Source organism: Coloeus monedula (assembly GCF_965178545.1).
Source record: "Coloeus monedula genome assembly, chromosome: 22".
In the NCBI taxonomy this organism is placed as follows: Eukaryota; Metazoa; Chordata; class Aves; order Passeriformes; family Corvidae; genus Coloeus; species Coloeus monedula.
Genome location: NC_138802.1, coordinates 1,853,766 through 1,881,349, shown reverse-complemented (window position 1 = coordinate 1,881,349; position 27,584 = coordinate 1,853,766). Strand labels below are relative to the sequence as shown.

The 27,584-nt window shown below is 49.3% G+C and overlaps 1 protein-coding gene across 1 annotated transcript; it reads right to left on the bottom strand.

Annotated features, from left to right (window-relative positions):
• Positions 1–1,912: 1,912 nt before the first annotated feature.
• Positions 1,913–24,243, bottom strand: PUSL1 (pseudouridine synthase like 1). Its single transcript, XM_082295678.1, has 8 exons — positions 24,147–24,243; positions 22,501–22,558; positions 16,989–17,176; positions 11,775–11,924; positions 9,193–9,360; positions 6,111–6,165; positions 2,977–3,139; positions 1,913–2,029 (listed from the first exon to the last, which is right to left on the bottom strand). The coding sequence occupies exons 1-8, from the start codon at positions 24,203–24,205 to the stop codon at positions 1,977–1,979; spliced, it is 894 nt and encodes a 297-aa protein (XP_082151804.1). The 5' UTR covers positions 24,206–24,243; the 3' UTR covers positions 1,913–1,976.
• Positions 24,244–27,584: the final 3,341 nt, after the last annotated feature.

The following is a 27,584-nucleotide window of genomic DNA, read 5'->3' as shown; positions in this document are numbered from 1 at the left end:
AGGAAAAGAATGGAAAAATGCCCCTGAAAATGAGTGTTAATGAAGGACATAAAAACTACTTGGACTTGGAGTTTGTGCAGGAATTCTCTGCTGTGGGAGCATCTCCTTTCATTCAGTGCCTTTAGATTATTTTTAACAGCTGCTCTGGGATGCAAAAAACCAAAATAAAACCCCTCAATGGTTCTTTTTGTAGAGTTTACCAGGTAATTTACTACTTAACTCCTGCCTGGGCAGATGCTCAGCCACTAAATTTGGGTTTTTATTGGGCCAGAAGTTGAGAAACAAGTACATAAACCTCAATTTCAGATATTTCTGCACCGTGGCTGTTAGAAAGGGGAGACACCTGAGCCTGCAGCTTGATGAACACCCAAACAGGATGAATATTATTATTTCTATGCCCTGTGAAAACTAAAATAATAAATTCAGATAGAAACTGGACTTACCAGAGCTCAGGTCTGGTGTGGGAGCTGCAGGAGGGGCCTCTCCAAAGTCCCCCCAGAGCTGTGAGGTCTCTGCTCAGCTGCTCGGGGAATCTGTCACTGCTGCTCTGCAGAGAAACCACAGGAAGCCACCAAGAGCTGTCACTGAGACGTCCCCCAAAACTGGGGGGGGAGGGGGGGGGAGCTCCAGTGGGGCTTTGGTGCTCCCCAAAAATCCCCTGCACGAGGGAAGCACAAAAATCCCACCCAGAGGCAGCCCAGATCTCCTCCTGTCCCCCTGGAACCATCCCTGACCCACTCCCAGCTGGGCCTGGAGCTGCATTCCCACTTCCCTCAAAGGGAGGGAGAGCCAGGGAATGCTGCTAGTCCATCTTTCAGGCAAATTCCTGGCTGGAAACACAAATTAAGGTTTGGAACAGCTGGAAAATCCCTGATTCCCTGTGCTGATCCAGCAAGGCTGGAGCAGGGAGCACAAACAGACCTCAAACAGCTCCAGCTCTCCATGGCAGAGACCAGGACTCCTCCAAAGCTGTGCTGGGAATTATTCCCTGAGGGAATAAAGAACTCCAAGGGAAGCCAGGAATCTCCTCTACCCTTCCCTTCCCTGTCCAAAGGAGGTGTGAGGCAAAATTGCTGCCTGGCACAGGGTGGGGAAGGGAGGCACCACTGACCCCCAGATTTGGGCCATCCCCGAGTCCTCTGCCAGGGTCACTCACTTGATCCCCATCCCAAACCCGGGATGGCCCTCAGAGAGGTCAGGAAGAGCTGCTGCTGCCTCCAGCACAAAACCTGGGAATTTTGGGGCCCTCGGGAGCTCTGACCAACTCTGTCTCTGCAGTTTTTTCCCCTCACAGAGGGGAGATTGCTCTGGAGGTCCCAGACTCCCCAAATGCTTCCACTGCAGGAGGGTTTCACTTCAGAACTCGACGTTTTCATCTTTTCTGTATTCCTGCCATTCTTCCAGTCATTTTCTAACCAAAACACGCAGAGATTCTGGTGTTATTCCTGAGGAAAAAACCCACAAGTTGCCCAATGTTTATTTTACAGCCTGGGCAAGCAGGCAGAGCTGAGTGGTTAAAATAAAATAAAGACAAATATGAGCTCCCTGCTCCCTGCCCTGAGACAGTGACAGCACCACGAGGAGCTGAAGGATGAAGTAAAAGCTGCTGGGAGATGGGGAGAGGAAAAACCTGAGCACTTCCAAAGGCTGTTTCTGCAAATCCTTCATCAAACAAAAGCAGCTCACAAAGGAAGGAGAGGAAATGCTGCATTTTCTCCTCTCTCTCAGCCTGCCTTCCTCCCACACACCCCACAGCAGGAAAAAACACCCCAAAATATGAAAAATACCCAGCCCCATTCCTTCCTCCTCCTGAGGCAGGCAGCAGAACCTCAGAGAGAAGCCAGAAGAGAGCAGCACAAAATTGTTCTTCCTTCTCCCCTGGCAGCGACAAAGGCCAGGCAGCTCCTGCAGCCACAGTCAATGGTTTTTATTGAGATCACTTGGCCAACCTCCACCCCACAGCCACAAGAGTCCTTTCAGCTCAGCCCACAGAGCTCCTCTTCTGCTGGGGCACTCGGAGCAGCCAGATCTGAGGGGAGAGGAAAAAGAAAACATTGATTTAGGGGAAGAGATGGCTCTGAAACCACCCAAAAGCACTCGAGATCTGCTTCACTTCCCCCTGGCGAGGAGAGGGACAAAACCAGCAGCTGCCTTTGTGGGCCGAGCTCAGAGCTGAATTCCAGCTCCCTGCACTGCTCTTTGTTCCTTCCCTTTCTCTTCTGGCTTCCTCCATCCCACCTGGATGCCTGCTGAGCCTGGGGAAGCTCTGAGGGTGGTGAAAAGTGCTTTGTATCCCCATTTCCTGGGCTCTGGATGATCCACAGGCAGCTCAATCCTTGCAGTTTGAGCTCCTGCTGTCCCTATCAGGGATGTCCAACTTCCATTTGTTATTTCTGCAAATCTGCCCTGCTTTTTTAGGCTAAAAAACTCAAATGGTTCATCATGGAAAGGTCTGGGTTAGGAGGGACCTTAAATCCCATCTCATTCCAGCCCTGCTATGGGCAGGGACACTTCCACTCTCCCAAGTTGCTCTAAGTCCTGTCCAACCTGGCCAGGACTGGTTGCTGCTGTTAAAGGAAGAGAATTTTTACATTCATATAAACAAAAGGATGCTCTGCTCTGCCCTGCAGCCTCCTAAATTCCATGGGAGAAGTGAGGGAACAGAACTGGAGCTGCAGATCCCACAGAAGATTTGGGTTCTAGGCATGCCCTGGGACAGGACAAGAATTTGAAGCATCATTCAAAGTCATTAACAAGAAAATTCCCTCTCATTAACCTGCAAGTGAGAGGGGGAAATTCCCTGTTTTTCCACATCAGCTGCTGCAAACACCTCTCCAAACCCTCACCTTTGCTGTGATCTTTACTGGATGATTTTTAGGGTCCCTCCCAGCTCTCTGTGGGTGCCAGCACAGCTCAGGGGCGTCGCTGCTCCCTCGGATCTGATTCCCAGAAAAGCCATTCCCTGCTTCCACCCACCTGCCTGGCTGTACTCCACGGATTTCAGGAAGAGCCCCGAGGGTGGGGCCATGGCATGAGGGGGGAAAGCCCGGGCATCCTTCACCTCCAGCAGCTCCTGGATGTCCTGAGGGGACAACTTCCCCTGGCCCACAGCAACCAGAGCCCCGACCATCCTCCGGACCTGGGGAAACCACAGGACACAGTCTGGGAGCTGCCCTTGGAATATTGAGAAGGAAATGCTGTTTTGAATCAGAAAAGAATCAGCCTTGACCCTTGTTTTAGGTCTGAAGTGCCCCAGTCACAGCCTGGACTCGCCCATCACAGTCCTGGCTGCTCCTGGTGTGCCTTTGGCATCCAACACCTCATCCAGGGAGCATTTTAGCCCCTTAGCCACCCCCAGACACCCCAAAATCTGCAAGAAAAGCTGGTTTTCCCCTTCCAGCAGGGATTGCAGGGCTGGGGTGACATTCTCAGCCTGCCTGCAACGTGCAGTGGCATCTTCTACTGACCAGAGCTGGTGGAAAGGGAAAATAAACAGCAAAATGACCCCATTTCCTTTAATTATTCCCTCTCTACAGCTGAAGACAGTCACAAGGTCTGTAAATCACCTCCAGCTGCAATGAACTGCCTTGGAGCAAGTTCTGTCTCACCTGTGGGAAGGAGCTGAGCTCAGGGTGGGTTTTGTTTCAGGAACAGCAGCACTGAGGCAGCTCCTGTGCTCCCTGCAGGCTCCTCACACAGCAGCGGTGCTGATTTCAGCTGGGGACTGTGTGGGAGCTCAGCTTTGTTTGTCTTTTCTCTCAGAAAGCCAAAAAAGAGGGGAAAAAAATAATCCCCCAAGAAGGGCAGCCCACCAGCAATCTGGGATTTCACCATTTCACACCCCTGTGCTGTCCCAGCTTCCCCTCCCGCCCTCCACACGCAGCAATTCCAGGCCTGCTGGGTGGGCAGAGCTCTCACACTCGGTGCCCACCTCCTGCACAAACACCTCTCACTGCTCAGCATCTTCCTGCCTCAAAAAACCCCTCCTGGATCCTCAGGAGCTGCTGAGGGCCAGCACTTGGGACTGCCAGTGCCACCTGCACCCCAAATGTGGGTCTTTGTCTCTAATTCTCCAATTCTAATTCTCCTCCTCCAGTTCTCCACCCCAATTCATTTTCAATTCTTCCCCTCCAATTCTCCATCCCCAATTCATTTTCAATTCTCCCCCTCCAATTCTCCATCCCCAATTCATTTTCAATTCTCCATCCCCAATTCTCCATCCCCAATTCCCCCCCTCCAATTCTCCCCCTCCAATTCCCCATCCCCAATTCATTTTCAATTCTCCATCCCCAATTCTCCATCCCCAATTCCCCCCCTCCAATTCTCCCCCTCCAATTCCCCATCCCCAATTCCCCCCCTCCAATTCTCCCCCTCCAATTCTCCATCCCCAATTCATTTTCAATTCTCTCCTCCAATTCTCCATCCCCAATTCATTTTCAATTCTCCCCCTCCAATTCCCCATCCCCAATTCATTTTCAATTCTCCATTTCTAATTCTCCCCCTCCAATTCTCCATCCCCAATTCCCCATCCCCAATTCATTTTCAATTCTCCATCCCCAATTCTCCCCCTCCAATTCTCCATCCCCAATTCATTTTCAATTCTCCATCCCCAATTCTCCCCCCCCAATTCATTTTCAATTCTTCCCCTCCAATTCTTCCCCTCCAATTCTCCCCCTCCAACTCATTTTCAATTCTCCCCCTCCAATTCTCCAGCCCCAGCTCTCCCTGTGTGGTGACCACATCCATCCCTCATCTGGACTAAACAAACATTCATTCCATTCATGACCTTTCCAGACTCTCCAAAATCCTCACTGCAGTGCTGGAATGAATCCCTGGGCTGAGTTTGTGACCCTTTAACATTTAAAAAAGAATAAACCAAAGCCCACTGAGCAACCTGCTTGTGTTAATCACTTTTAAAAGATCCAACAAGCCAAGGTGTTACAAAATTCTGGGATCTTGGAGTGCCCAGAGCAGCTCAAATCCTCCTCCTCTGTTATTTTATCCACCCTCACTAGAGGTCATTGCATGCCACGACTTCAGCTTCAATGCCTCCACACTGGGAATTAGCCAGGAAAAAGCAGAGTCATGGCACTCATCCCAAATATCCACAGGCTTGGTGCCTCCCCACTTCAGCAAAAAATACCCATGGCTCAGCTTTTGGGGTGGTTTCACCTTTTTGTCCAATAAAAACCCCCAGGCTGAGGTGAGATCAGGGGTTCCCCTGTGTGGTCTCCCCTTTGGGATGGATGAGGTTGAGGTGTTCAAATCCCATTCCCACCCCAGTGTCCCTTGTGAGGCACCTGAGGTGAGGATTGGGGGTACCTGCTCCCTCTGCGGTGTCACTAATTAACATCTCCCTTCTAATTTTGCCCTTTTCATGCTCTAAATGGTTCCCAGCAATATTTTCTTGTCACCAAATCCCTGCCCATCCATCCCTCCTCAGATTTGCTGTCCTCCCCTTGCTCCCCTGCCAGAGCCTTGCTTGGCACGGGATAAAAACCCACAAATTTGGGTTGTCAAAACATCAAAACAGAATTAAAACAGAATTAAAAAATAGCTGCTTGCTGTTCCCACAAAACACCTCCTTCTCCTCCAAAAAAACCCCAAACCCCTTTCCCTGCTCCAAGGCCAGGAGAGCTGGGAATGATTCCTCAGTTTGGGAAGAGCTGAGGGCACAGCAAACCCCCCCAGGAATTCTTCCCAAGAGAATCCAGGGGAGAGTTTTGTGGCAGAGGGGAGAATTCCTGCAGTTTGTGCAGCACAGCTCGATCAGCCCTTCCCAAAAAAAAGCCAGGAAGTGAAATTCCAGGCAGCTTTTCCTGGGCCCAGAGCCACTGAGCAGAGCAAGAACACTAAAAAGAAGTTTTACCCCTGCAAGGGACAGAGATTGTGGAAAACAAAACTTCTTTCATCCTCCCACACCGTTTTGTGAGGGTTTTAGACACAAATCTAGGAGGTTTTGGTTTTAATGGATCAAATGAAGAGCCCAGATCCTCATCCTGCTAATACCAGCTCCCTGTGGGTGTCACACAGCTGGAACATTGCTAAAATAATCAAACTTTAGAGTGGCAGCACCAAAATTTGGGTCTTGCAGCAGCTCCAGGCAGTACCTGTCGGTAAAGGAAGGATCTGCTCTTGAATTTCACCTCCCAGAACTCCAGTCCCCTAAAAAAAAAGCCCAAAAAAAAGGCATTTAAATCAAATTTCAAGTGGTTCTTTTACCCACAAGTCACAGGTGAATGTGAGTAATTAACCTGCACTGCCCCAATTAAGCTGAACCAGCACCTGGGACACCTGAGAGCTCCTTTTCTGGGACACAATTCCTTCCTACAGGTGAAAAAAAATCTGATATTCACATAAAATATATTAAAAAACCCCAAACAAATCGAAGGATCACACATCAGAGAGGTCCAAACAGGCCAGGAATGAGCAGTGCCTGCATCCCAAAATTCCATCCTACTTAGAATTCACTTTAATAAAGGGAACAATGAGAGAGACACTGAAAAATCAGTGTAGGGAGCTGGTTTTTTGCCAGATTTACAGATAAATCCCTGATTTTGGCCATCCCTGGTGTGAATGTTGGCAGCTCCTGCCCCCAGATCCCACTTTGTGCCAGGCCATGAGGAGTTTTCACCACTTCCATCCCATCAAATGCCCCACACACCACAGCCAAGGCTCAACTCAGAGCTGGTGTTGGGATAAAAAGACATTTTTTTCCCAAAAAGGGCCAAATTCCCCCTCTCTCCACCTCCTTTATCCCAGATTTTCCTGCCCCTGTTGCCTTAAAATCTACTAAGCTCCACAAAAATAGTCAAAATCCTTAGGAAAAATATTCTGGAGGCTTTCAAAGAGAACAAACCCCTTTCTTTCAAGTGGGAAATTTCATTTTTCCTGTTAATCTCGTGGATTAAAAAAATCCCAGCTGTGGTTTTTTCCCAGCTGGCAGCAGAACCCAGCACCTTGCAGGGAATAAAAGATGTCCTGCCCCAAGCCAGGTGACAGAGTGGGCACATCCTGAGCATTCCAAAGCATTTTTGGGACACTCCACTCCACTTCCAGCGTTGCTCAGCAACTGGGGTGGATGGGAGGAATGGTTTTCACATTTCACAGTGGTCAATTCAGAAAGGAAGGGAAGAGCTGGGAAGAAAAGCTGCTTTATGTGACAAAACTGTGGTTTGTCCTTCTGTGATTCCTCCTCTGGGACAGAAAATAAACCTCCTTAGATTAGGCTGAAAATGAAAAAAAAGTCTAAAATTCTATTTATGAGCTTTTCCCACTGTCCCCAACCCTTTAGGAACAGATCATTCTCCTCCTGCAGTGAAAAAAAAATCAAAGTATTTGATAAAAATCAAAGTATTTGAGGGATTTTTGCTGGTTTTATTTGGAAAATGGGCAAATAAACCCTCAGCCCCATCACTGCAAATGGGAAATTTGTACAGATTAAAAGGAACCAGGACACTGGAATTAAAAAAAAACCCCAAACCCTGAATAAACAAAGGAACAAAAGAGCCCTCACAACATTTAAATCTGACACAAAGCCCCAAACCCTACAATTTTTTCCCCTTTAAATCAGAAAACTCAGGATTGTGGTTATTACTAAAGTATTCTAAGAGAGTTAAATGCCATCCCCTTCAGCCTAAACATTCATTACGTGAACTTATATCAATATATTATAAAAATGACTCATTATAAACCACAGGTTTGGCTTCATGTGTCACCAAAACCAAAAATATCCCAGCAGGAAGGAGCTCGGTGGGTTTATTCCCATTTTTTTTTAGGGTTGCTTCCTCTCTCTGAGCTGTTCCTGGCCTCGTGTGGGATGGGTTTGTGCAGCAAGTTATGCAAAGAATGGTAATTTCCCCTATTTTCCATTAAAATTGAGGAATTAAAATGTGTTTTAAATCTCAGAGGAGCCAACTGGGCTGGATTTGAAGGTCCAAAGGGGCTCCCAGGGCATCTCCACAAGGTGATTTCCAGGGGAGCTCAGGGCTCTGCCACTTTCTGAAGGACAAAAAAAATCCTGTGGATGAGGAATTTCCCTGCCCCCTGTGTCACCCTTTTCCCATGGGAATGGTGGTTTTTAGCTCCAAGAAACAGGGAAACATTTCCACCTGCCCATGGATTACTAAAATGACCTAAATCACTGCTGTGCTTTGGCACCAACACGAGCAGGAAAAGCAGGAATTGGAAAAGATGGAAGGAGCTGGGAGGAACTGAAAGACCAGGAGAACTCAGGGCACACAGATCTCTGTGTTTTTCCAAATTCTGTTCAGTTTTGAGCTGAAAAACGGCAAAACTGGGGAAAGGAGTGGTGTTTGCAAACCACTTTTGAGGTTTGAGGTTTTGGAGCATGGCTCTTGCTGTTCCATCTCACAAATGTCCAAATTTAATAGAGGATCCTTGGGAAAACTCCCCCAAAAAAGGGGGTTTTCCCCAATTAAAAAGCACAAAAATGCAGTTCGAGACAGGTTTGCTTTCAAGCTGAGACACAACAGAGAGAGAGAAGGCAGCAGGAAAGCAAAAATCATGTTCAGGTGATAAATATCCATGATCTTTCTGGGAAAAAACTCCAGTTTCTGCTTAATTCAGCCACTTAATTTCAATCCTTGCAAGACCTGGCCCTGAAAGAACCTGATCCTCAACTCTCTTTTGTTTATGTAACGACTGAGGAATATTGGATTTCCCTTCACCAACATCCCCTGGGAAGGCAGTGGGAGTTACTGGTGTGAACTGGGTGGGACCTGCAGCACTGACCCAGGCCTTGGCTGGGTGTTTTTCCCTCTATTCCCAACTTTTAGGCAGAGGAGGAAAAAAAACCAAACCCCAATCCCTTGGCAGAGGTGGTTTTTAGCCACCAAAATGAGTGTAAACGCTACAAAAACACCTCACAGGAACTGCTCCCTGCCAAATTCCACACTCAAGCTTGTCACATCCGGCTTTTCCATGTCCAAACAGCTGGAGCAGCTTCCCTGCCCCCCCCCAAATCCCCAAAAAACACACAAAAAACCAAACCAAAAAAACCAAACCAATCTTTTTCCCTCAGGATAGTGGCGAGGAGAGCGGGAGAAAGGTCCTGTCCAAGCCGTCCCTCAGCGGAACCCTCAGCACGGGGCAAGCAGGAAATCATTTCCCAAAACCAAAAAACCCTCAGGAAGCAGCTTTGCAGGCTAAAGCTGAGTGTTGGGCTCTCACCTGTTGTGGTGGGACAGGAATCCAGGAGCAGGTTGGATTTCCAGCTGGAGCAAGGTCCTGACAGGGCACTGGAAAGGGGTCTCGGAGCTGAGCGAGCGGAAGGTGCTGAAGTCATGGGTTCCCAGCAGGAATTTTGCTGCCTCCCTCATTGCAGAGATGTCCAAGGGGCTGGAATCAAACACAACAGGTGGGACCAGGAGGTTGGGAAGGGCTCAAACCCCAATAATTAAGCCAGGCTCAAAGCCCAAGGAATTAAGCCAGGCTTAAACCCCAGCCCACAAATTCCAGATTGAAATGCATTTTCCAGCTCGGAATGGCCCAAACCACAAACACAGAGGCCAAAATGACCTGATGTCTGCAGGAATTCAAGACCCAAAGCTCTTCCCAAACTTTTATCCTGCTGTGCTTCCCACAACAGCCCTGCTCCAGTCACTCTGCCCCAAATCCTGGCTGCAGCATGAGAACCGAAATGCTCTGCAGTGTCTGCAGCTGATAAACTCAAAAAGATGCTGCCAGGTAAGAATAAAAATCAAAATATCAAACCTTGTGGTGCTTCCCCAACCTTTGGATTTGCAGCAGGCAAAAAGGTGGAATCAGGAAGGAGAAGGAATGGGATGAGTGAGAGATGAAACTGGTGCAGATGCAGAAGGAAGGGCCAAGGGTAAAACTCAGAATTTCTGATGTCCTGCAGATTTCTTCATTTGAAATATTTAGCTCTGCTCAAAGTACACTTCAGCAAAGGAATTTAGGCAGATTTACTGATGGATTTGCTTTTTTTTTTAGTGTATTTTTGCAAATTTCTCCTCCTAAGAGAAGCCTCAGCAGGTACACCTGAGCCCTGGCTTAGGTTTTTTAGGTTTGACCAGAAATCAAAATGTTTCTGAAGAAAACAAAAAAAACCCCAAAAAATCCCCAAAAAACATACATAAAACCAAAACAAAAAAACCAAACCAACCAACCAACAAAAACTCAAAAAAACCCCAAAACCAACCAAACAGCAGCAACAGAAAAACCCCAAAATCCACCCCAACCCCTCAAAAAAACCAACCCAAAAAAAATTTAAAAAAAAACCAAAAACCCAACACACACAAGGAAACCCAAACAAAACGAAAAAACCAAGATGAGATTTTCCAGCATCATTCCATTTTTTCCAGGAAAAACAACCTGAATTGCTCAGGAAAAAAATACCCTGAATTCCAGAATCCACACTGATAGTTCCTAACTGGAAATCCAGACATCTACAGGAGTTTAATGTGAATTTTACAGTGTCTGGACTCCATTAAATGCTGCTTCCTAAAGCCTCAGATTAAGGCATGTTGTGCACATTTCATGTTTATTCACATTCTGCCAGTTCATATTTATTTTTCCCTTCCACAGCCCACAGAGAAGAAAGTCAGCAGTTTAAAGTCAGGCCTTGTCATCTTCACTCCTCAGACAGCTGAAATGATTTTTTCCATGCCCCACAATTGTTATCCCAATAGTGGTGATGGACTGACCACAACTTTTTATAACGCCTACAAAACCCCAGGTTCCTTGAATTTATCTCACTACAACATAAACTAAAAGGACAATAACAAATTCATTTCTGGGGTTTGTTTGCTTTTTTTTTTTTTTCCCCTCACCTTCTGTTTATCAAGCCCTAAAATCTGACTTTTTTTTTAATAGCACTGGGTTTGTTTTGCTTCCCTTCCTTGATCTGTTGTGTCTGGGTGGTTACTCCAAGAAGAGAAGTGAATATTCAGATACCCTGGTTTGTTTTTGTAGGGTTGTCACAGCCACTGGCTCTTTTTCAAACACACAAATCCCTCAGGGCATGGCAGAGGAGATTTTGGGGGAAATGAATGATAAAAGAACTCTGAGCCTGCTTTTTCCCCCCAATTTTAGGTGTGGAGTCACACCTGAAACTCTGATTTCATCTCTGCAGCACAGCAGGATGGGCAAACTAAGGAAACCTAAGGAAAATGCTCATCCCTCCCATGGGCAGGGAGGCAAAAATCCCTGCTGGGCTCCCCCCTGGAGATTTCAGCAGAGCCAGGTGTGCTCAGCACAGGTGAAACAGTGGGAAAGAGCTGGAAGTGGCAGCTCTGAGGGAATGGAACTCCAGGAATTTTCTCCTTGAAATCCTGTCAACATGAACAGGGAACGAGGTCTTACAAGTGGGAATTATCCCCTCCCCGTCCCCCACAAAAGCCAAGCCTGCCATGGAATCCCTGAGGTTGGAAAATCCCTCCAGGATCAGAGCTCAAGCTGTGCCTGATCCTCACCCTGTCCCCAGCCCAGAGCTCTGAGTGTTCCTGGGACACCTCCAGGGCAGCAATTCCCACGTTTAACAACCCTTTCCATGGAGAAATTCCTCCTGATCTCCAATTTAAACCTCTCCTGGAGCAACTGAGGCCGTTCCCTCTCATCCTGGCCCTGTTCCCTGTCCCAGAGCCCCACCTGGGGCTGTTCCCTCCTGTCAGGGAGTTGTGCAGAGCCACAAAATCCCCCCTGATCCCCCTTTTCTCCCTCCCCCACCCCCCAATTCCCTGATTTTCCTTCCAGAGAGTTGCTGAGGTCTCTCCCCAGGGAGACTGACTCACCCTCCTGCAGGAGCCCAGCACAGATCCCGCTCGAACACGGGGATTTGGGAATAGTGGGCACAGCCCAGCAGCAGCCGGTAGATGTAGGTCCTGGAGAGGGCACAGAAACGGGCGTGGAAGGTGCTGGGCACTCTCTGGGCACTGAGGATGCTGTGGGACAGAGGGGACAGGGTGAGAGGGACACAGGTGCCACACTCGAATCCAAAAACTTTCCCGTTGTCGCCACACAGATGGGAACTGGAATGTGAAACCACGCCTAGGATTGATGGAATATCACAGAATTGTGGAATTTTGGGGTGGAAGGACATTAAAGATCATCCAGTGCCACCCCCTGCCATGGGCAGGGACACCTTCCACTGTCCCAGGGTGCTCCAACCCAACCTTGGACACTTTCAGGGATGGGGCAACCACAGCCTCCCTGGGAAATCCATTCCAGGGCCTTCCCACCCTCCCAAGGAAGAATTCCTTCCCAGTATCCCATCTAAAGCCACTCTCTGTCAGTGGGAAGCCATTCCCTGTGTCCTGTCACCACAGTGCCTGAGGAAACATCTCTCCTGAGGATGACCCAGCACCTTGGGACACTTCCCCCTCTGCTTTTGCAGATCCCAAATTGAGAGGGAAGGACCCCCCAAGAACAGCCCCCCTCTGTTCACCCCCAAAGGCAGCTCCTGCAGCACATGGAGATGGTTCAAAGGTGGTCACTTCCCTCCCACCTCCCCTCAGGACCTCCAGGACTTTGTGCAGCCAGGAAAATCCACGTGAATCCCAGCATCAGCAAGGTGGGGTGTGAGTGAATCCAGCAGAACGCTCCGTGGGAACCCTCTCATTCCACAGGGACAGTCCCAAAAGCTCTTCCCCTGCACATACCCATCTCCCACTGACCCCAGGCAAGGCAAGGAGGAGTCTCCCAAGCAGCTGAACTTCTCTGTTTTCTTCTACAGCTAACAGGGAAGAAGTGCCCTGTTTCCCCAGCCCAAAAATTGCCACCACACACAGCCTGGGAGGCGGCAAGGAGGGCACAGAGGCTGTCAGACAAAATTCTCCCTGTCAAGGAAGGAAACAGAGCTTCCCCGAGTTCCTGCACCTCTCCCAAAGTGTTGTCACGCACTGGATGTGGCTCTCCCTCATCCCAAAGTTCTGGTGCTCCCCATCCTGCAGGAAAAAGCCAGCAGGGAGTCCCTGCACTGAGCCACAACCCCTGCAGGTGCTGCTTCAGAGGAGACCTCTCCTTAGAAGGGAGTTTTTCTCCTGCTGTTTTGCCTTCCTGCCTTTGGAATTCAGTGAGGAGAAGGGAGCCAGGGCAGCCAAAAAAACAGGATAGATTTGGGACCACAAATGTCTTTATTTACTTTAAAAAAGGTTGGTGCTCTGGGGATTTTTGCCAGCTCAAGGGCCTCTGGCTCACAGCCCTCCCCTGGCTCAGACCACAGAGGGAGAAATTAAAGCTGAGCCACAAAGATTTGCAATAACAAGCCCAGGAATGGCTCTGCTGCTGTAAACCATCAGGAGAAATGCAAACTCCATCCTCCAGGCCTGCAGTGGGGTTTGAAGCCAGGACCTCCAGCCTCCTCTAAACACAATAATAAAATTATTACATTTATTTCCCTCTGTCTGCATGCCTCCACAAGCACACGATCTGTCTCGAGCTTCTTCTGTTAACACTTGGGTGGTTTTTATTAAATAACCATCCTTTTAGGAAGAGTCTTTCAGAGGAGCCTATTTCTGCTCACATAATTCCTGTTGCAATTGTTCCTTTTAGCCAGGAATGTTTGTCCAAAATTTATTCCAGCAGCTGCATTTCAGGCCTTGCTGAGATCCCATTTTTAAAAAATGGGTGAGTGATGGGAAATAAAGACCTGTGGCATTTTTTACCTTTCCAACAGAGCCTGAATTTCAGAGGTCAAGGGGAAAAAACCTCCAAGACATTTAACTAGAAATGGATTTTATGAGACAAAGATCATCCTGCCCTCTCCACTGAAAACAGAATCGAAAACCCAGCTTGCAGGAGGTGGGAGGAATCCCAGCTCTCCTTGTCACTCAGACAACTTTTATTGTGTGGTTACAAAACCAGAAACAGGAGGTGTGAGACTCCTACACTGCCAGTCCTCCTTCAAGGACAGCAAAGTCCTCCTAAAATGACTCCAGCTCTCAAATACTCCCTGATTCTTGGGGGACAGGATCCTTTCAGATGTGTTTTGCAATTTTAAGAGACACAGCAGTGGTAGGAGAGACCATCAGGCCACAGAGAGGGATTTGTGGCTCATGGCACACTCAGCCAGCCTGGAATCCTGTTTCCCTTCCAAGCTCCATCCACAACAATGTGTTCCCACAAAGATCCCTCTCTCCTTCAGCCCCTGCTTGCAACCACATCAAAGTTCTGAGTTTTCTCTTCAGCATGAGCAGAGAATTCCTGCTCCTGGCACAGGGATTTTTCCAGAGGGAGGGATGAGGACGTGCAGGCTCAGGCCTGTCACCTCTGCCTAATGGGAAGATGATGAAGCAATTTTGGGAAGGTTCAGCCTTGGGGAGAAGGAAAAGCTGGACTTATAAACTCAGACTAACTGAGCAGGGCTGCATCCTATCAGAAGGTATCACCTCCTCAAAGGTACCTGCCAGACCTCAGAGTGAAACAGAACTTTCCCCACCTGAGATTCCACTCCTGGCTCATTCTGGAGATGCTCCCTGGCTCAGAGCTTCCTCCAGCAGCAAATCTGGTTGTTCTTGGACTGGTCAGTGCAGGTATCACAAACCTGGCTGTGATTATGGACCTGTCTCTCCACCCATCAGCACTTTTAGCTCTCCATGACAACTTTTGCCATTAAAACTTGACAACACAACTTAATTCCAGGCCTAAATTCAGGGAAGATGGCCTGAGATTCAGGGGTTGGTGACACAGAACAAACTGCTCACAGCAGTGGCACCTTCTGCCTGCAAAATCAGCTCCCAAACTGTTTCAAGGAAGGAAATCAGAACTCTGACCCAACTCCATGCCCCCTGGGACTGCTACAACATCCTGAAAGGGGTTTGGACTTCCAGGACCTGACCTGGTTTTCAGTCTGAGCAAAATGAACAACCAAAAAACCCTGCACAAATTCTATTTCAAGATTTTTTTTTTTTTTAATTGTGGAAAAAATTGCCTCCAGCCCTACCCCACAGCAGCTGCTTTGGAGTCTTTCCACCCATGTCAGGGAAGGTGAAAGCTGTCAAGGGACAGGAACTCACAGCTTGAGAGAGGGAGATTTGCTCTGTGGCCTCTCACTGCAGAGGAACTGAGCTGCTGCTTGAAGAGAAACTGGATTTGGAAGTGCCAAAGCATCAATCCTCTGTTATCACGCTCATATCCCACCTCAGGTTTGGGATGCAGGGCCTGCCTGTGGGCTGTGTTGGAAAAGCAGGGAAATCAGAGCTTGATTTTCTTTCAGGCACCCACTTTGCTTTAAGACTTGACCAACTCTGCAAATTTTTGCAAAGAAGGTGGCGAAGGAGCAGAGAAAATTCCCTGATGGCTCTCTGGGGGCTGGCATTGCTGCATTTCCTACAGCAGCCACGCTCTAGATCAAGCTCCAGCAGTGTAAGAGCCACCTCTCCCTGCCCTTAAACTGAGCTCACGCACCCAGAACAGCCCAGGAGGGTCCTCCAGCAACACCAGAGCTAACATGGACAGCCAGGAGATTGCCAGGATCAAATGGAAAAGCCACGGTGGCCTCATGATGTCCTCAGAACCATCAGGGGACTGCCAAAGGAACTGCAAACATCAGGGAAAGAGGTCAGATAAAACAAGATAACGAACAGGAACTTTGTGCCTGCAGATATGAGGCTCTCCCAGCGCCTTCCTGAGCTCACATTCCAGGGATTTCACTTCCTCTTCCCCCTCAGCCTCTGCTGGCTCCCCTGGTGCTTGCCTGGAGGTGAGGGAATGCAGCTGCTGCAGCTGCTGCTGCACTGCAGATCCCAGGGATCAAACTGCATTTAAATAAATGCAAAGCACCACTGACACACAGCTCCAGAAACGCTGCAGGAAAACACTGGGAAACCCCATCCCGAGGCCAGGAGAGCTGCAGGCACCAAACAATTCCTTGAGTGGGATCCCAGTCACAACATCCCTCCCAGAGCAGCAAATGCCAGGCCAGCAGTGCCTCACCACACTCCTGGCCACCAGGAATTTGTGCCCTGGAGCCACTGTGCCCTCTGGACATGACACAGCAGAGTCCCTGCTCCTGATCCTGCTCCTTGCATCACCCAGGAATGGCCCAGCAGCTGATCCCTGCAGCCCATCCCTGATTCTTATGGGCTCAGGAGAAGGTCTGGAGCAAGCTGTGCCAGGGACACAGCACCACAGCACCTGCAGGCAGGGGTTTCCTCATTCCTGGGAATGAGCAACACCTTCATCCACCCCTCCCTCCCTCAGACCCCAAACTATTGGAGCCCCTGCACGTTTAGAGCTGGATTTGGGGTTCCCCAAGCTCTGGAGAACTGGAATCTTCCCTGGGAAAGCCAAGAGGAGATGCAAGGCTGATGTCAGGCTCCAAACCCCAGGCCTTGCTCTGTCAGCGTTTGCACCAGGCCTTGTTTAACAAAGGACAGATTAGGAAATAAAGCAGGGAGTGGATTTCCCAGTCATGCTGCTCTTCTCACAACAGCCCAGATTCGGCTTTTAACCCAAAAATCCCAAGTTTTTCACTCAATCTACACTTGAACCATAAAAATGCACCTATGGAGAAGGACACACAAAGTTACACCTGACAGAGACCTCGGGAAGAAAAGCAAAGAAGGTGAAATTCCACCCATCTTTTGAAACCTTCACAGGGTGGGGTGATTATTTCTGTGACCAAGGCACACTCCTGGCAGAAACTGCTGCTTTCACCATCATTTCCTGGGTCTGATGCAGAATCAATTCCCCAAGGAGCAATAACTGAGAGCTGTCACACTCGTGGCAGCCCAGGGGATCCAACCCTTGCGTGGTGACACTGAACTGCCACAACTCCTCTTTTTTAGGGGTGCCAGCAGCTGATCCCACAGCAACACTGGTGGCACAAAGTTGATTTTAAAGCACCAGGCCAGCAGCAGAAACACACAAGTCCAAGAGAGTGATTTCCCAACAGAAAACAGGGAAAAAAAATACATCCCACAGGTGAAGGTGGGAGCTCATTGTTGCACCTCCTCCTTCCCCCAAAAAATCCAAAATAAAGGATTTTTGCCTCTCCACCGACTCACCAGATGGGCTCAGGCTTGAGGTGATAGTTCAGCCCCTGGACAAGTTGCTTCCCACTGAAAGCTGCCTTCCCTGGAGCCCTCTGGATGTCCAGGTGGGCGGCGTTGGCCAGCGCGTGGACGCCGGAGTCCGTCCGGCTGGAGATGTGGAACTTGATGGGAACGCTGGGCCTCAGGTTCTGTGCTGCCTTCTGGAACCCAAAAGAAGGGGGAATTCAGCAAAACTTCAGGAAAAACATCCTCCTCCTGGCTGACCACACCTCTTTGTGGCTCCCAGATGAGTTTGGAGTTGTTGTGGGCTGAAAAGAGGTGATGGAGAGGAGCCTGTTTGGGGGATTTCTCCGAAAATCAGTGGTTTCTCAGCTTGTACTCTGAAATCACCACACACACAACATCCAAAATGCCACAAGAGCTTTCTTGGGTGTACAAAATAAAGTCAAAACTACTCATCTCTCTATCCTCTGCTTTGTATCATGTGAGCTTCCTTAAGAGCACAAAATAAAGTTAAAAATATTCATCTCTTTACCCTCTGCTTTGTGTCGTTGGGTGAGGGGGGGAGAAGACAGAGAATCACCCATTTCAGCCCATTTCAACCCAAATCCCAGGCTCTCAGACAGAAAATCCAGTGAAAATCACTCCAGGGAATAAGTGAAACATCTGAAAGAGTGAAAAACCACAAAAGAAGGCAGAAAACCAGAAGAATGACTCGAAATTTCCTTCTCCTTCCCATCCCCACTCCCGAGCACCAAACCCAGTGGTTTTCATTGGATTTTAATTGGCTACAAGAGCCAATAAAATTCAAATTGCTGACTCACAAATACCTTCCAGACTCCTGTTGGAGCAGTCAGGATTCCGAGCTCTCAGAAATGTTCCATGAAAATGCACAGGGAGGCAGAGAAAAATGTAACCAAGCTGCAGGGGGAGGCCTGGGAAACAGAACTGAACTGCTTTTCCCCTTCCTAATCTTTCCATTTGGAGCTCACATGTGGTCACAATTAACAGGGAGAAATCTTTATTTATCACCCTCAAGCAGTGATAAATGAAGAGAGGAGCAGACAGAAATGAAAGTTTCCTGCAGCAGACCTTGGCCTGTGCCTCAGCAATTTGTCTGAGAGCAGAAGTTGATTTTTAAGAGCAAAGTTGCTCCAAAGATGTTCGGGTTTCACAGGCTCCTCCCTCCCTCTCTCCACCCTCTTCTCCCCCTCCTTCCCCACCAGACAAAAACCAGCCAGTGGAAACAAGAGTTAAGAGAGAGAACAGGAGATAACATGGAAAACATCCTCATTTTTTTGGCTACAGGCTTGGATCCCACAGTGCATCCCATCTCCATCTGGATAATCAGGAACCAAGCTGAATAATCAGAACACTGGATTTCTCCACTGGAAACCAGACTGGAGAGGAAAAGAGGAGCAGAATCCCAAATAGATCTGGTTATTTCCCCTGCTCAGCTCAGCCAGCAAATCCACAAAGGTGCAGGATTGGGTGACACCTTCCACAAATGGGATTTTCACAGCTGCCCTTCTCCAGCAGCTTTTTCCCACCTTTCTGAGCATCCAAAGGAGGAATGTGACCACCATCAACACCAAATCCCAGTCTGTGAACCTGAAAGCTTTGTGGAAATGCACTGATACACAAAAATACACTGAAAATGTTCTACCAACTGCTGCCTCCAGCTTCAAGTTTAATTTTTAATTTCATTTCGTCAGGAGGGGATAGAATCTCCCGAAAGAGAATTTCTGAACTGCTGAACTTCTCTTTGCAGGCAGCTAAGAAATGACCCCTTCACCTATGCAAATGTCTTCTATCTGTGCATCCAAAGTCCTTTGAGCAGCTCAAGGTCTCTTCCTGTGCACTTTAATCTCTTAATATCCCCCACCCTGAATTTCAAAAAAGGTGCATGATTTATTTACATGCAGGAATTGCTTGGATAGGGACCAGTTTTTCCTGCCCTTGCAGTAAAAACAAGCCCCTAAAACAGGCAGGGCTTTCATCTGAGGAACTCCAAAGGCTTCAGTGCTGTTAATCCAGATCCCCATCCTGTTTGGGATCATCTGTGGGTTCCCAGGGGGGAACTGAAGCAGCAGTTGAGCACTTTAGCCAGCTAAAAAGAAATGAAGAAGATAAAGGGATAAAGGAGCTGTGTGTGCTCAGAGCTCACAGCTCTCTGCTCCCTCCTTCAAGCCACAGGACATGTAAATATCTTCCTCTTTAGCAGGTGCTAGAAACACTGAAATCTTGGCTTTGGCACCTGCTGGAGGCCTCTCACTGAGCCACACTTGCATTTATCCCAAATTTTTCCACACAGCAACATCCCAGGGTGCGAGTTTATCCCTCAGACACGCCAGGGATGCAGGGGAAAGCATTAATTGCATTTAGCTGCTCTGTCCCCTAACAGGTTTTGTTCACTGAGCGCTTCCATAGTTTGAATTATGCTGGAATTTCCACTGCTGGCTGCCAAGATGATATGGATCCACATTCCAGATGGATATTATTGCTCACAGCTCAGTTTTCCTCTCATGCTAGAGGGGCAGGAAGAAGAACAGGCCTGCTGATGAACACCACCCATGGCAGAGGAGCAAAAGTTCATCCATTTCTCCTCCTGAAGTCTAAATTAAACAAACAAAAAAAAAATCCTCAAGATTTTGACCTCTACAGGCATTGGGAATGTTTTGGAAAAGTTAATTTCTCTTTCCCAGCAGCTGGATTGGTCATGGTTTCACCCTTTGGAATGGCTTCAGATACAGGGAGTGCATTTCCCTGCCAGGGAGCTGCACAATTTATTAATTACAGTGTTCTAATAATTAACAACATGCAAGCTCCTGGTTGCAAGTCATCACAGCCTCCCTGACTCACTGGGTGCTATGTCAGCTGAAACTAATTAAAAACCCAGCTCATTTTCAGTTGGATAGATAAAACTGAAGTGAAAGCCAGGAAGGATACACTGAGAATGTGGATTTTGTTAGAAGAGGTTTCCAAAGCGATCTCCGACGTCACTGAAATTATTATCAAAACAGAGGCTGAAGATGACAGTTCCCTTTGTCTGTTTGAATTCCTTGCTCTTTTTTTTAAGGATGGGGGGAAGGAGGTTGTACCAGAGCTGCCTTGCATAGTAAGGAGCTGCTGTTTCTCCTTTCTCTCCTCTCCTACTCCCTCTTCCTTTCATGAGGAACAATATCTGCCCTTAGCACAAGGCTGCTGGCCAAACAGGGTTTTGTGAGGGGAAGATGAGTTTGGGCAGCATTCCCCAGCAAAATGGGAAATGGGAGATGGTTCCAGGCAGGCCTGAGAAGGAAGGGAACTCTGTAGATCCCAGCAGGTGATTTTTACCACAGGCAACAGTCACTTCCCTCAACAAAAGGTGAAATCTTCCTTTACAACAGAGACATTTGTAAGAACTGAGACAGAGCCTGAAGTCCTGGATGTTAAAAGTTTCCATGAATAACTGGAAGGAGCCAAATCCCAGGGCTCCAACCTCCCCATGTGGGGAAACAAGGCCTGGAATTTGCTTTGGGCTCAACAAGCCCAAGTTGGGCTTCCAAGTGCTCCAAGACTTGTCCCCAAGAAATAAAGTGTTGCCAGCAAAGCTCACCCCCCTCAAAGAGACACAAAAAGCTCCTACAAGTATCTCTGAATTAAAACAAGGCTCCATTTCCTCTGGACAGTCCCAGAGCTCTGTCACAGAGCAGCACCAAGGACTTCAAAAGCTTGACAGTGACCCAGGGTTACAAAGAGATCTGTTCAGCCCCAGCCCAGCGATTTTCCCCCAGCACAACCACTCACAAACCAACCAGCCCATTCCAATTTCCACGAGGCAGCTGCTGAAACGCAGAATCTGCACCTCCCAGGTTATTTGGAACTGCAAACAAATGGCTGAACATCCTCAGAACACAATGAGGATCTCATTACAGCTTTAATTTTGCCCTTCCCTTCAGTTGCCTTCCTAGCTTTGGGGAAAGCAGTGAAGTTCAAGGCTGCAGAGAAAAGGAGGAAGGAAGAGAAATTCCTGCAGGCCCCAGAAGTTTTCTATTAAAGCTGCTTTAAGGCTTCCCATGTGGTTCCAATAGACACAGCAGTGCCCAGCATCAATACCACCACATGAAAGCACCGAGCTGGCCTGCAAAGTGCTGATGCTGTGAAAAGACAACACCAAATAAGCTCATGTTTGTCTTTTTCTCTTCTTCTTTTCTCCTCTCATCACCCACCCACCCCATCTGCCTGTTCAGACATCACTGGGATAATGCAGAACAACTGCTGGGCTCACCCCAAGTCCAGAGCCTGAGGCCCTGCATGGCTCAGAGGATGAGATAAATGGGATAAAAAATCCTTTTGGGCTCTTCTTTCAGGGTCTGCACAATATTTAGGCACTTTCTCTACAACATTCTCAGGCAGGAAGCCACATAAATACACCCTGAGAACTCTGATTTAAGCCATAATTCCTCACACTTTCCTTCTGAGCAAGAGCACCAGGAATTCTCAGCCTCACGGAGCAGGGGGATGTCCTGGCCATGTCACATGGGTGGGACACCAAGGCTGCTCTGTCCTTCACACCAGCAGGGTTGCAGCTAATGCAGAGCAGGGTGTCCCAAAGTGCTGCAATTGGTGACTGGGGTCAGACAGAATGACCACAAATGAGGACTGAGAGACAAAATTAATGCCCAGGTGTGGTTTGACCTGCAGAAATCAGCTCTTTGACAACCTCTCATCTTCCAAACAGGCACAAGTTTCATTTTGAACTCCACAATACTTCCAAGAGAAGAGAAATAATCCAGCTTCCTTTTGATTCCTGCCCTGCACCAGATTCAGCAGCAGCCCCACAGCAGCTTGTAATTAATCAACAATTTAAATTCCCAATTGGATTACGATGCTCAGGTGTGCTGAGCACTCACCCTACACAAGTGACCCATTTTCTGCTCCTGGGTGTAACAGGGGGTTTTTTATACTCACTGCCAGCCCAAACAGCACTGGGGTCCTCACACCCATCCCCAGGTCCTAGGGAATCCCTGGGAGCAGTGCAGGGATAACAGGATCATAACTTTTTCCCCCCCCCGGTGTATTAGAACTCCAAAAAAAATGGAAGCAGCCTGAAACAATGGACATCCTGCTGTGCTTTGTTCTGGAAACCTCTGTCAGGGAGATCCTCTCCTGGGAGCAGACAGCCTCCAGTTGTTAAATCCATAAAGGAATTGGACACGAAGCACAACTGCGGCAGTTTTAAGGACAAGGGAGGTAAAGTCACAAGTCTTAACAAAGCTCAGGTGGGCCAGCACCCGAGCAGGGCTCTCAGAGTCAGTTCTGGGCTCAATTAAGTCTCATTGAAGGGTTCACATCTTTTTAGGGTCAGAATCTGTATGATGATCCCATTTAAAGTATTTTGTTTTGAACTTTACAGTGTTTAACACTCTGCCAGTTTTATTTGGGTATCTCAAAGTAATATTGACCCCTTATAATTTCTGCAGCTGAACAATGTGACCCTAAAAGCTTCATTTTCATGACAATTGGATTAGCAAGGACCTACCTCCAAATAATTCTGGACTCCAACCAGGGCCTGATCACTCTTGGTCTCCATAACCCCACTGCAGAGCAAAACAAACACGATTTATTGATGTGTATCAGCATTCAGGGGACTTGACACAGAGCCCACCAACACATCCAGGACTTCCTAGGGCACTGTTTGCTATGGGAAAACCTGGATCATCCCACAGAACTTGCAGGGACCAAGCACTGAGGAACAGGCAGGAAAGCTGATGCAGTGGCTATTTTCAAGAAGGGAGGTTGGAAATAAAAATTATCCTTCAAATGTTCCTCTCTGGACCGGCCCTTGAGACAGAGGCTGACAGGAGAATAAGGCAGACAAATTAAATTAGTTTGAGATAAAACTATTTGAGGGCCAGCAGCTGGTTGCCAGTTGCAGGCCAGGACTTGTGAATGTCATAAATGGACTAAAAGGCCACAAGGACAGTTTGTGATGAGCTTCCTGCTCTGCCACAGAAGCCACTGCAGTCCCACAAGCTGCTGAAGGGCTGAGAAATGTCCTGGGGCTAAACCCAAACTACTCAGAGTAATTTAGGTCAGACCCCACAGTGACCCAGTGCAAGAACTGGGGGGCTTGGCACAGGCTGGGGCTGTGCTATGACATCCTCAAGATGGGCACAATTCCATCAGCTGGGGCTGCACGAGTCCTCCCCCACACCTGGAAATGGGAAGAGGCACAAATCTGCCCGTGGGATGTTTGTGAGGCCTGGAGAAATCCAGCCTCAGGGAGCACAGCCCACAGATCGCTTCCCCTGCATCTCTGGGGCACCACAAACCACCTCCATCACAGCAAACAGTGCTCTGTCCTCCTGCCCCCAGCCTGAGGGAAATCTCCCTTCTTCTCTGTCCTTTCCTGTCTTTTATCCTTGCTGATTTTATGCATCTCCTGCCCTCACACTTCTGTGGGCAGCAGGAAGCAGAGTCCAGCTCCCTGCCTGCTCTCACCTGCTCAGCAAGGGATCCATCCCTCACCTGGACACTGTTCTCATCCATTCCTCCCCAAACCCTGCTCCCCCCAAGCTCTGCTCTCTAAATTCTGCCATCCCAAACTCCGCTCTCATCCCTTCCTCCCCAAACTCTGCCCTACCCATACTCTGCTCTCCCTAAATTCTGCCATCCCAAACTCTCTCTCCTCAAACACCGCTCTCATCCATTTTCCCCCAAACTCCGCCCTACCCAAACTCTGCTCTCCCTAAATTCTGCCATCCCAAACTCTCTCTCCTCAAACACTGTTCTCATCCATTCCTTCCCAAACTCTGCACTCCCTAAATTCTGCCATCCCAAACTCTGCCCTCCCAAACTCTGGTCTCTCCAAATTCTGTCCTCCCAAACTCTGCTCTCCTCAAACACTGTTCTCATCCATTTTCCCCCAAACTCTGCCCTCCCAAACTCTGCCCTCTCCAAATTCTGTCATCCCAAACTCTGCTCTCCCCAAACTCTGGTCTCATCCATTCCTTCCCAAACTCTGCACTCCCTAAATTCTGCCATCCCAAACTCTGCTCTCCCAAACTCTATCCCCAACCCCAGCTCTCCCCACCGCCGCTCTCTCCCACCCCTCCGCAGCTCTCCGGGGCCGCCCCGGGCGCTGCCCCGCTCCCGCACGTGGCTCGGGGCCAGCGGGGCACGTACCTGTACCTGGTGCCAAAGTACTGAAAGAACACCAGGTACCGGGCAGGGGCACCGACCATCGCTGGTCGGGATCCCGGCACCGACCCCGGCACGGAGCGGCCGGGCAGCACCGCCCCTTCCCCCGGCCGGCACCGCCGCTTCCGCCGCCGCCGGCACGGGGGGGCACGGAGGCACCGGGACGGGCTGCTGGGGACCGGGACGGGCTGCTGGAGGTCTGGGATGTGCTCTGGGATGTGCTCACGGGAGCTGGGGATGTGCTGATGGGTTCTGGGATGTTGTGCGTACATCAAACCCCTCTGGAAACCTGTGATTCACCTCGGATGCTCCTCAGCTCTCCAGCTGTGCTGCCTGTAACACGGTGGATTTTAAAAACCAGAAAAACAAAACAACAAACCCAATAATAATATTGATTTGAGCTAAGAAACCACATCAAGTAGGGGCCACAAGAGGGGGAGGCTCCTTGCTTTCCCTGCCTTCCTCAGGCCCGGTAACTGTGGTTGTTATCTCAGAGTGATCACTCACTGCTGGCTTTTCCTCAGTTTCAATTCCCAGAGCATCAGTTAGGTGCCAGCTGTCCCCCGAGGCAGATGGGAATGCCAAAACATGCAGGGGTTAGGGTAGGAATGCAGCTCTCAAGGACAAAAAAAAAAGGTTTCTTGGGGATGGATATCTATGTCCAGCTCTGGGGCCTCCAGCACAACAAGGATGTGGAGCTGCTGAAACGAGTCCAGAGGAAGCCACGGAGATGCTCCAAGGGCTGGAGCCAGGCTGGGAGAGCTGGGAATGTTCACCTGGAGAAGAGAAGGATCCAGAGAGAGCTCAGAGTCCCTTCCAGGGCCTAAAGGGGCTCCAGCAGAGCTGGAGAGGGAGTGGGGACAAGGCATGGAGGGACAGGACCCAGGGAATGGCTTCCCACTGCCAGATGGGATATTGGGAATTCCTTCCTGGCTGTGAGGGTGGTGAGGCCCTGGAATGGATTTCCCAGAGAAGCTGAGGCTGCCCCTGGATTCCTGGAAGTGTCCAAGGCCAGGTAGGAGCACCCTGGGACAGTGGAAGGTCCCTGCCCGTGGTAGGGGGTGGGAACTGGATGATTTTTAAGGTCCCTTCCAACCCAAATCCTGCCAGCACAGGCGTTCCAGGCAATCCCACATCCATCACTTTCAGCCTGGAAAGATGTGTAAATAACAGCTGAGGGGAAATAACAGCTCCAGGGACAAAAATAAACCATGATAATGGTAAAACACAAAGGCTGCAGATGTTCTCGATGCCTGTAATCTGTGTTTAAAACTCTTTCTAAAACACTGAACTGCAATGTCTGGCTGGGCAAGAGCCTCAAACCAGCACAAACAGGCATCCAACTCATTGCGAGAGGGAGAGAAAAATCCCTGGAGAGAAAAATTCCCCTCGTGCAAGGCTGAGATCTGTTTTGAATGGAAAAATCCAGGCGGCTTTCAGGCCACACAATGGCACCCAGACTCTGTGATAATGAAAGTGATGAATCTCAGCTTTGGGGAGGAGGGTGATTCCTAATCCCTGGCCTTGTGCACACACACGCGGGCAGGAGCAGCTGCTTCCATCCCTGCTGGAAGCACCACGGAAAAGGAGCCTTGGATGGGTTTGACCTCTGTGGAGCCACGTAAAACAGAGGCCACAAGAGGTCACCTCGCCCCTTCTCCATGGCCGAGGGGTTTGCCAGGGCTAACTCCTTTCCCTGAATTCCTCAGAACACTCCAGCATCTGATAACTGTTAAATAACTCAGATTTTTGCTCTCACTCTTGGCTGTGGCCGGCAAATCAAGGTCTGGGAACTCAGATGGAAATAAGCCTGGTTTAGAGGTGAATTTTGGCTGTCATCTGTGCACAAAAATGGCATTAAACATCTCATTTCACCTCATTTCATCACAGTTCCTGTCCATGGCTGAGGTGAGGTCTCCTTGTGACATCTGTCACGGGTTCAGACACCCCTGGGTCTGTTGTTTCACTCATGGCTTTAGTTGAGATATAGGATTTTCTTAACACATGGGATTTCCAGTTCAGGCCCTTCTTTCAGTTCACAGAAAGTGCATCTAAAACCTGCACTGAACGATGTGGTTGCTGCTGTTGTGTCTGTGGTGTTCAGTGGGTGGAGGATCAGGACTAATTAGCCTCATTTAGCAACACCACATTTTGTTGCCTGTCCTGTGGCAAACGGGTTCAGTTCAGCCGGACCCACAAACCCAGATGTGCTCCTTCCCCGGGTGATTGCAGAGGAGTTCCTGCAGATTTATCCCGTGGCTGCTGGCAGCAGCAAATCCACTGCCTATGGAAAATTAAAAACTAGATTAGGGAGTAACAGGATTGGTGCCAATCCTGCTGCTGCTGCTGCTGGTATGGAATTGCACGGTCGGGTTGGGTTTGTTCTTCCTGCAGTGCACACACAGCCTGGTGGGAGTCCTGCCTGGAAATCATGGAATGGTTTGGGTTGGAAGGTTTAAATTCAGTTATTCCAACTCTGCCATGAGCAGGGTCACCTTCCACCGGGCCAGTTTGCTCACCCTGACCTCAAATATTTCCAGGGATGGGAATGTTTCCAGCCAAAAATTCCTCTCTGGCATGACCAGCTGCCCTTGGGGTTGTCACAATCCACCTGAGCTGGTGTCACAGCCAGCTCAGCCCTGAGCCACATGTCCTGAGTGTCTTCTGAGCACCCATCCTCACCCAAACAGGAGGAACAGGCAAAGCTTTCTTCACAGAAAGGGTGGTGAGATATTGGAATGGGCTGCCCAAGGAGGTGGTGGAGTCCGCATCCCTGGAGGTTTTGAAGGAAGGACTGGATGGGGCACTCAGTGCCAGGTCTGGGTGACATGGTGGAGCTGGGTCACAGGTTGGAGTTGATGGTTTCACTTTAAAAAGGACATTGAGGGGCTGGAGCGTGTCCAGCAAAGGGCAGCGAGGCTCTCAAAGGTCTAAAAATGGCTTTTGAGGAACAGCTGAGGGAGCTGGGTTTGGTCAGGGTTGAGAAGAGGAGGCTCAGGGGGACCTCAGCACTTTACAACTCCCTGACAGGAGGGCGGAGTGAGGTGGGGTCTGGCCTATTCTGCTGTGACTGCAGTGAGAGGATGAGAGGAAACTGAGACAGGGGAGATTCCGATCAGATACTGAAAAAATTGGGGTGCTCAGGCCTTGGCATGGCTGCCTAGGGAGGTGGGGGGGTCCCCGTCCCTGGAGGTGCCCAAGAGGCCCCTGGCCATGGCTCTGGGTGATGCGGTTTGTGGGTGATCCTAAAGCTCTCTCCAGCGGAGGATTCCGTGACTCTGGGATCTCAGAGGTCCTTCCCAGCCCGACCGAACCCGCGGTTCTCAGCGGAGGGGACGCGCCCCATGTCACCCACCCAGAGCAGCCGGGAGGGGGAACCGCGGGCCGGTTCGGTGTCGGTGCCGTGTCCGTGCCTTGTCCGTG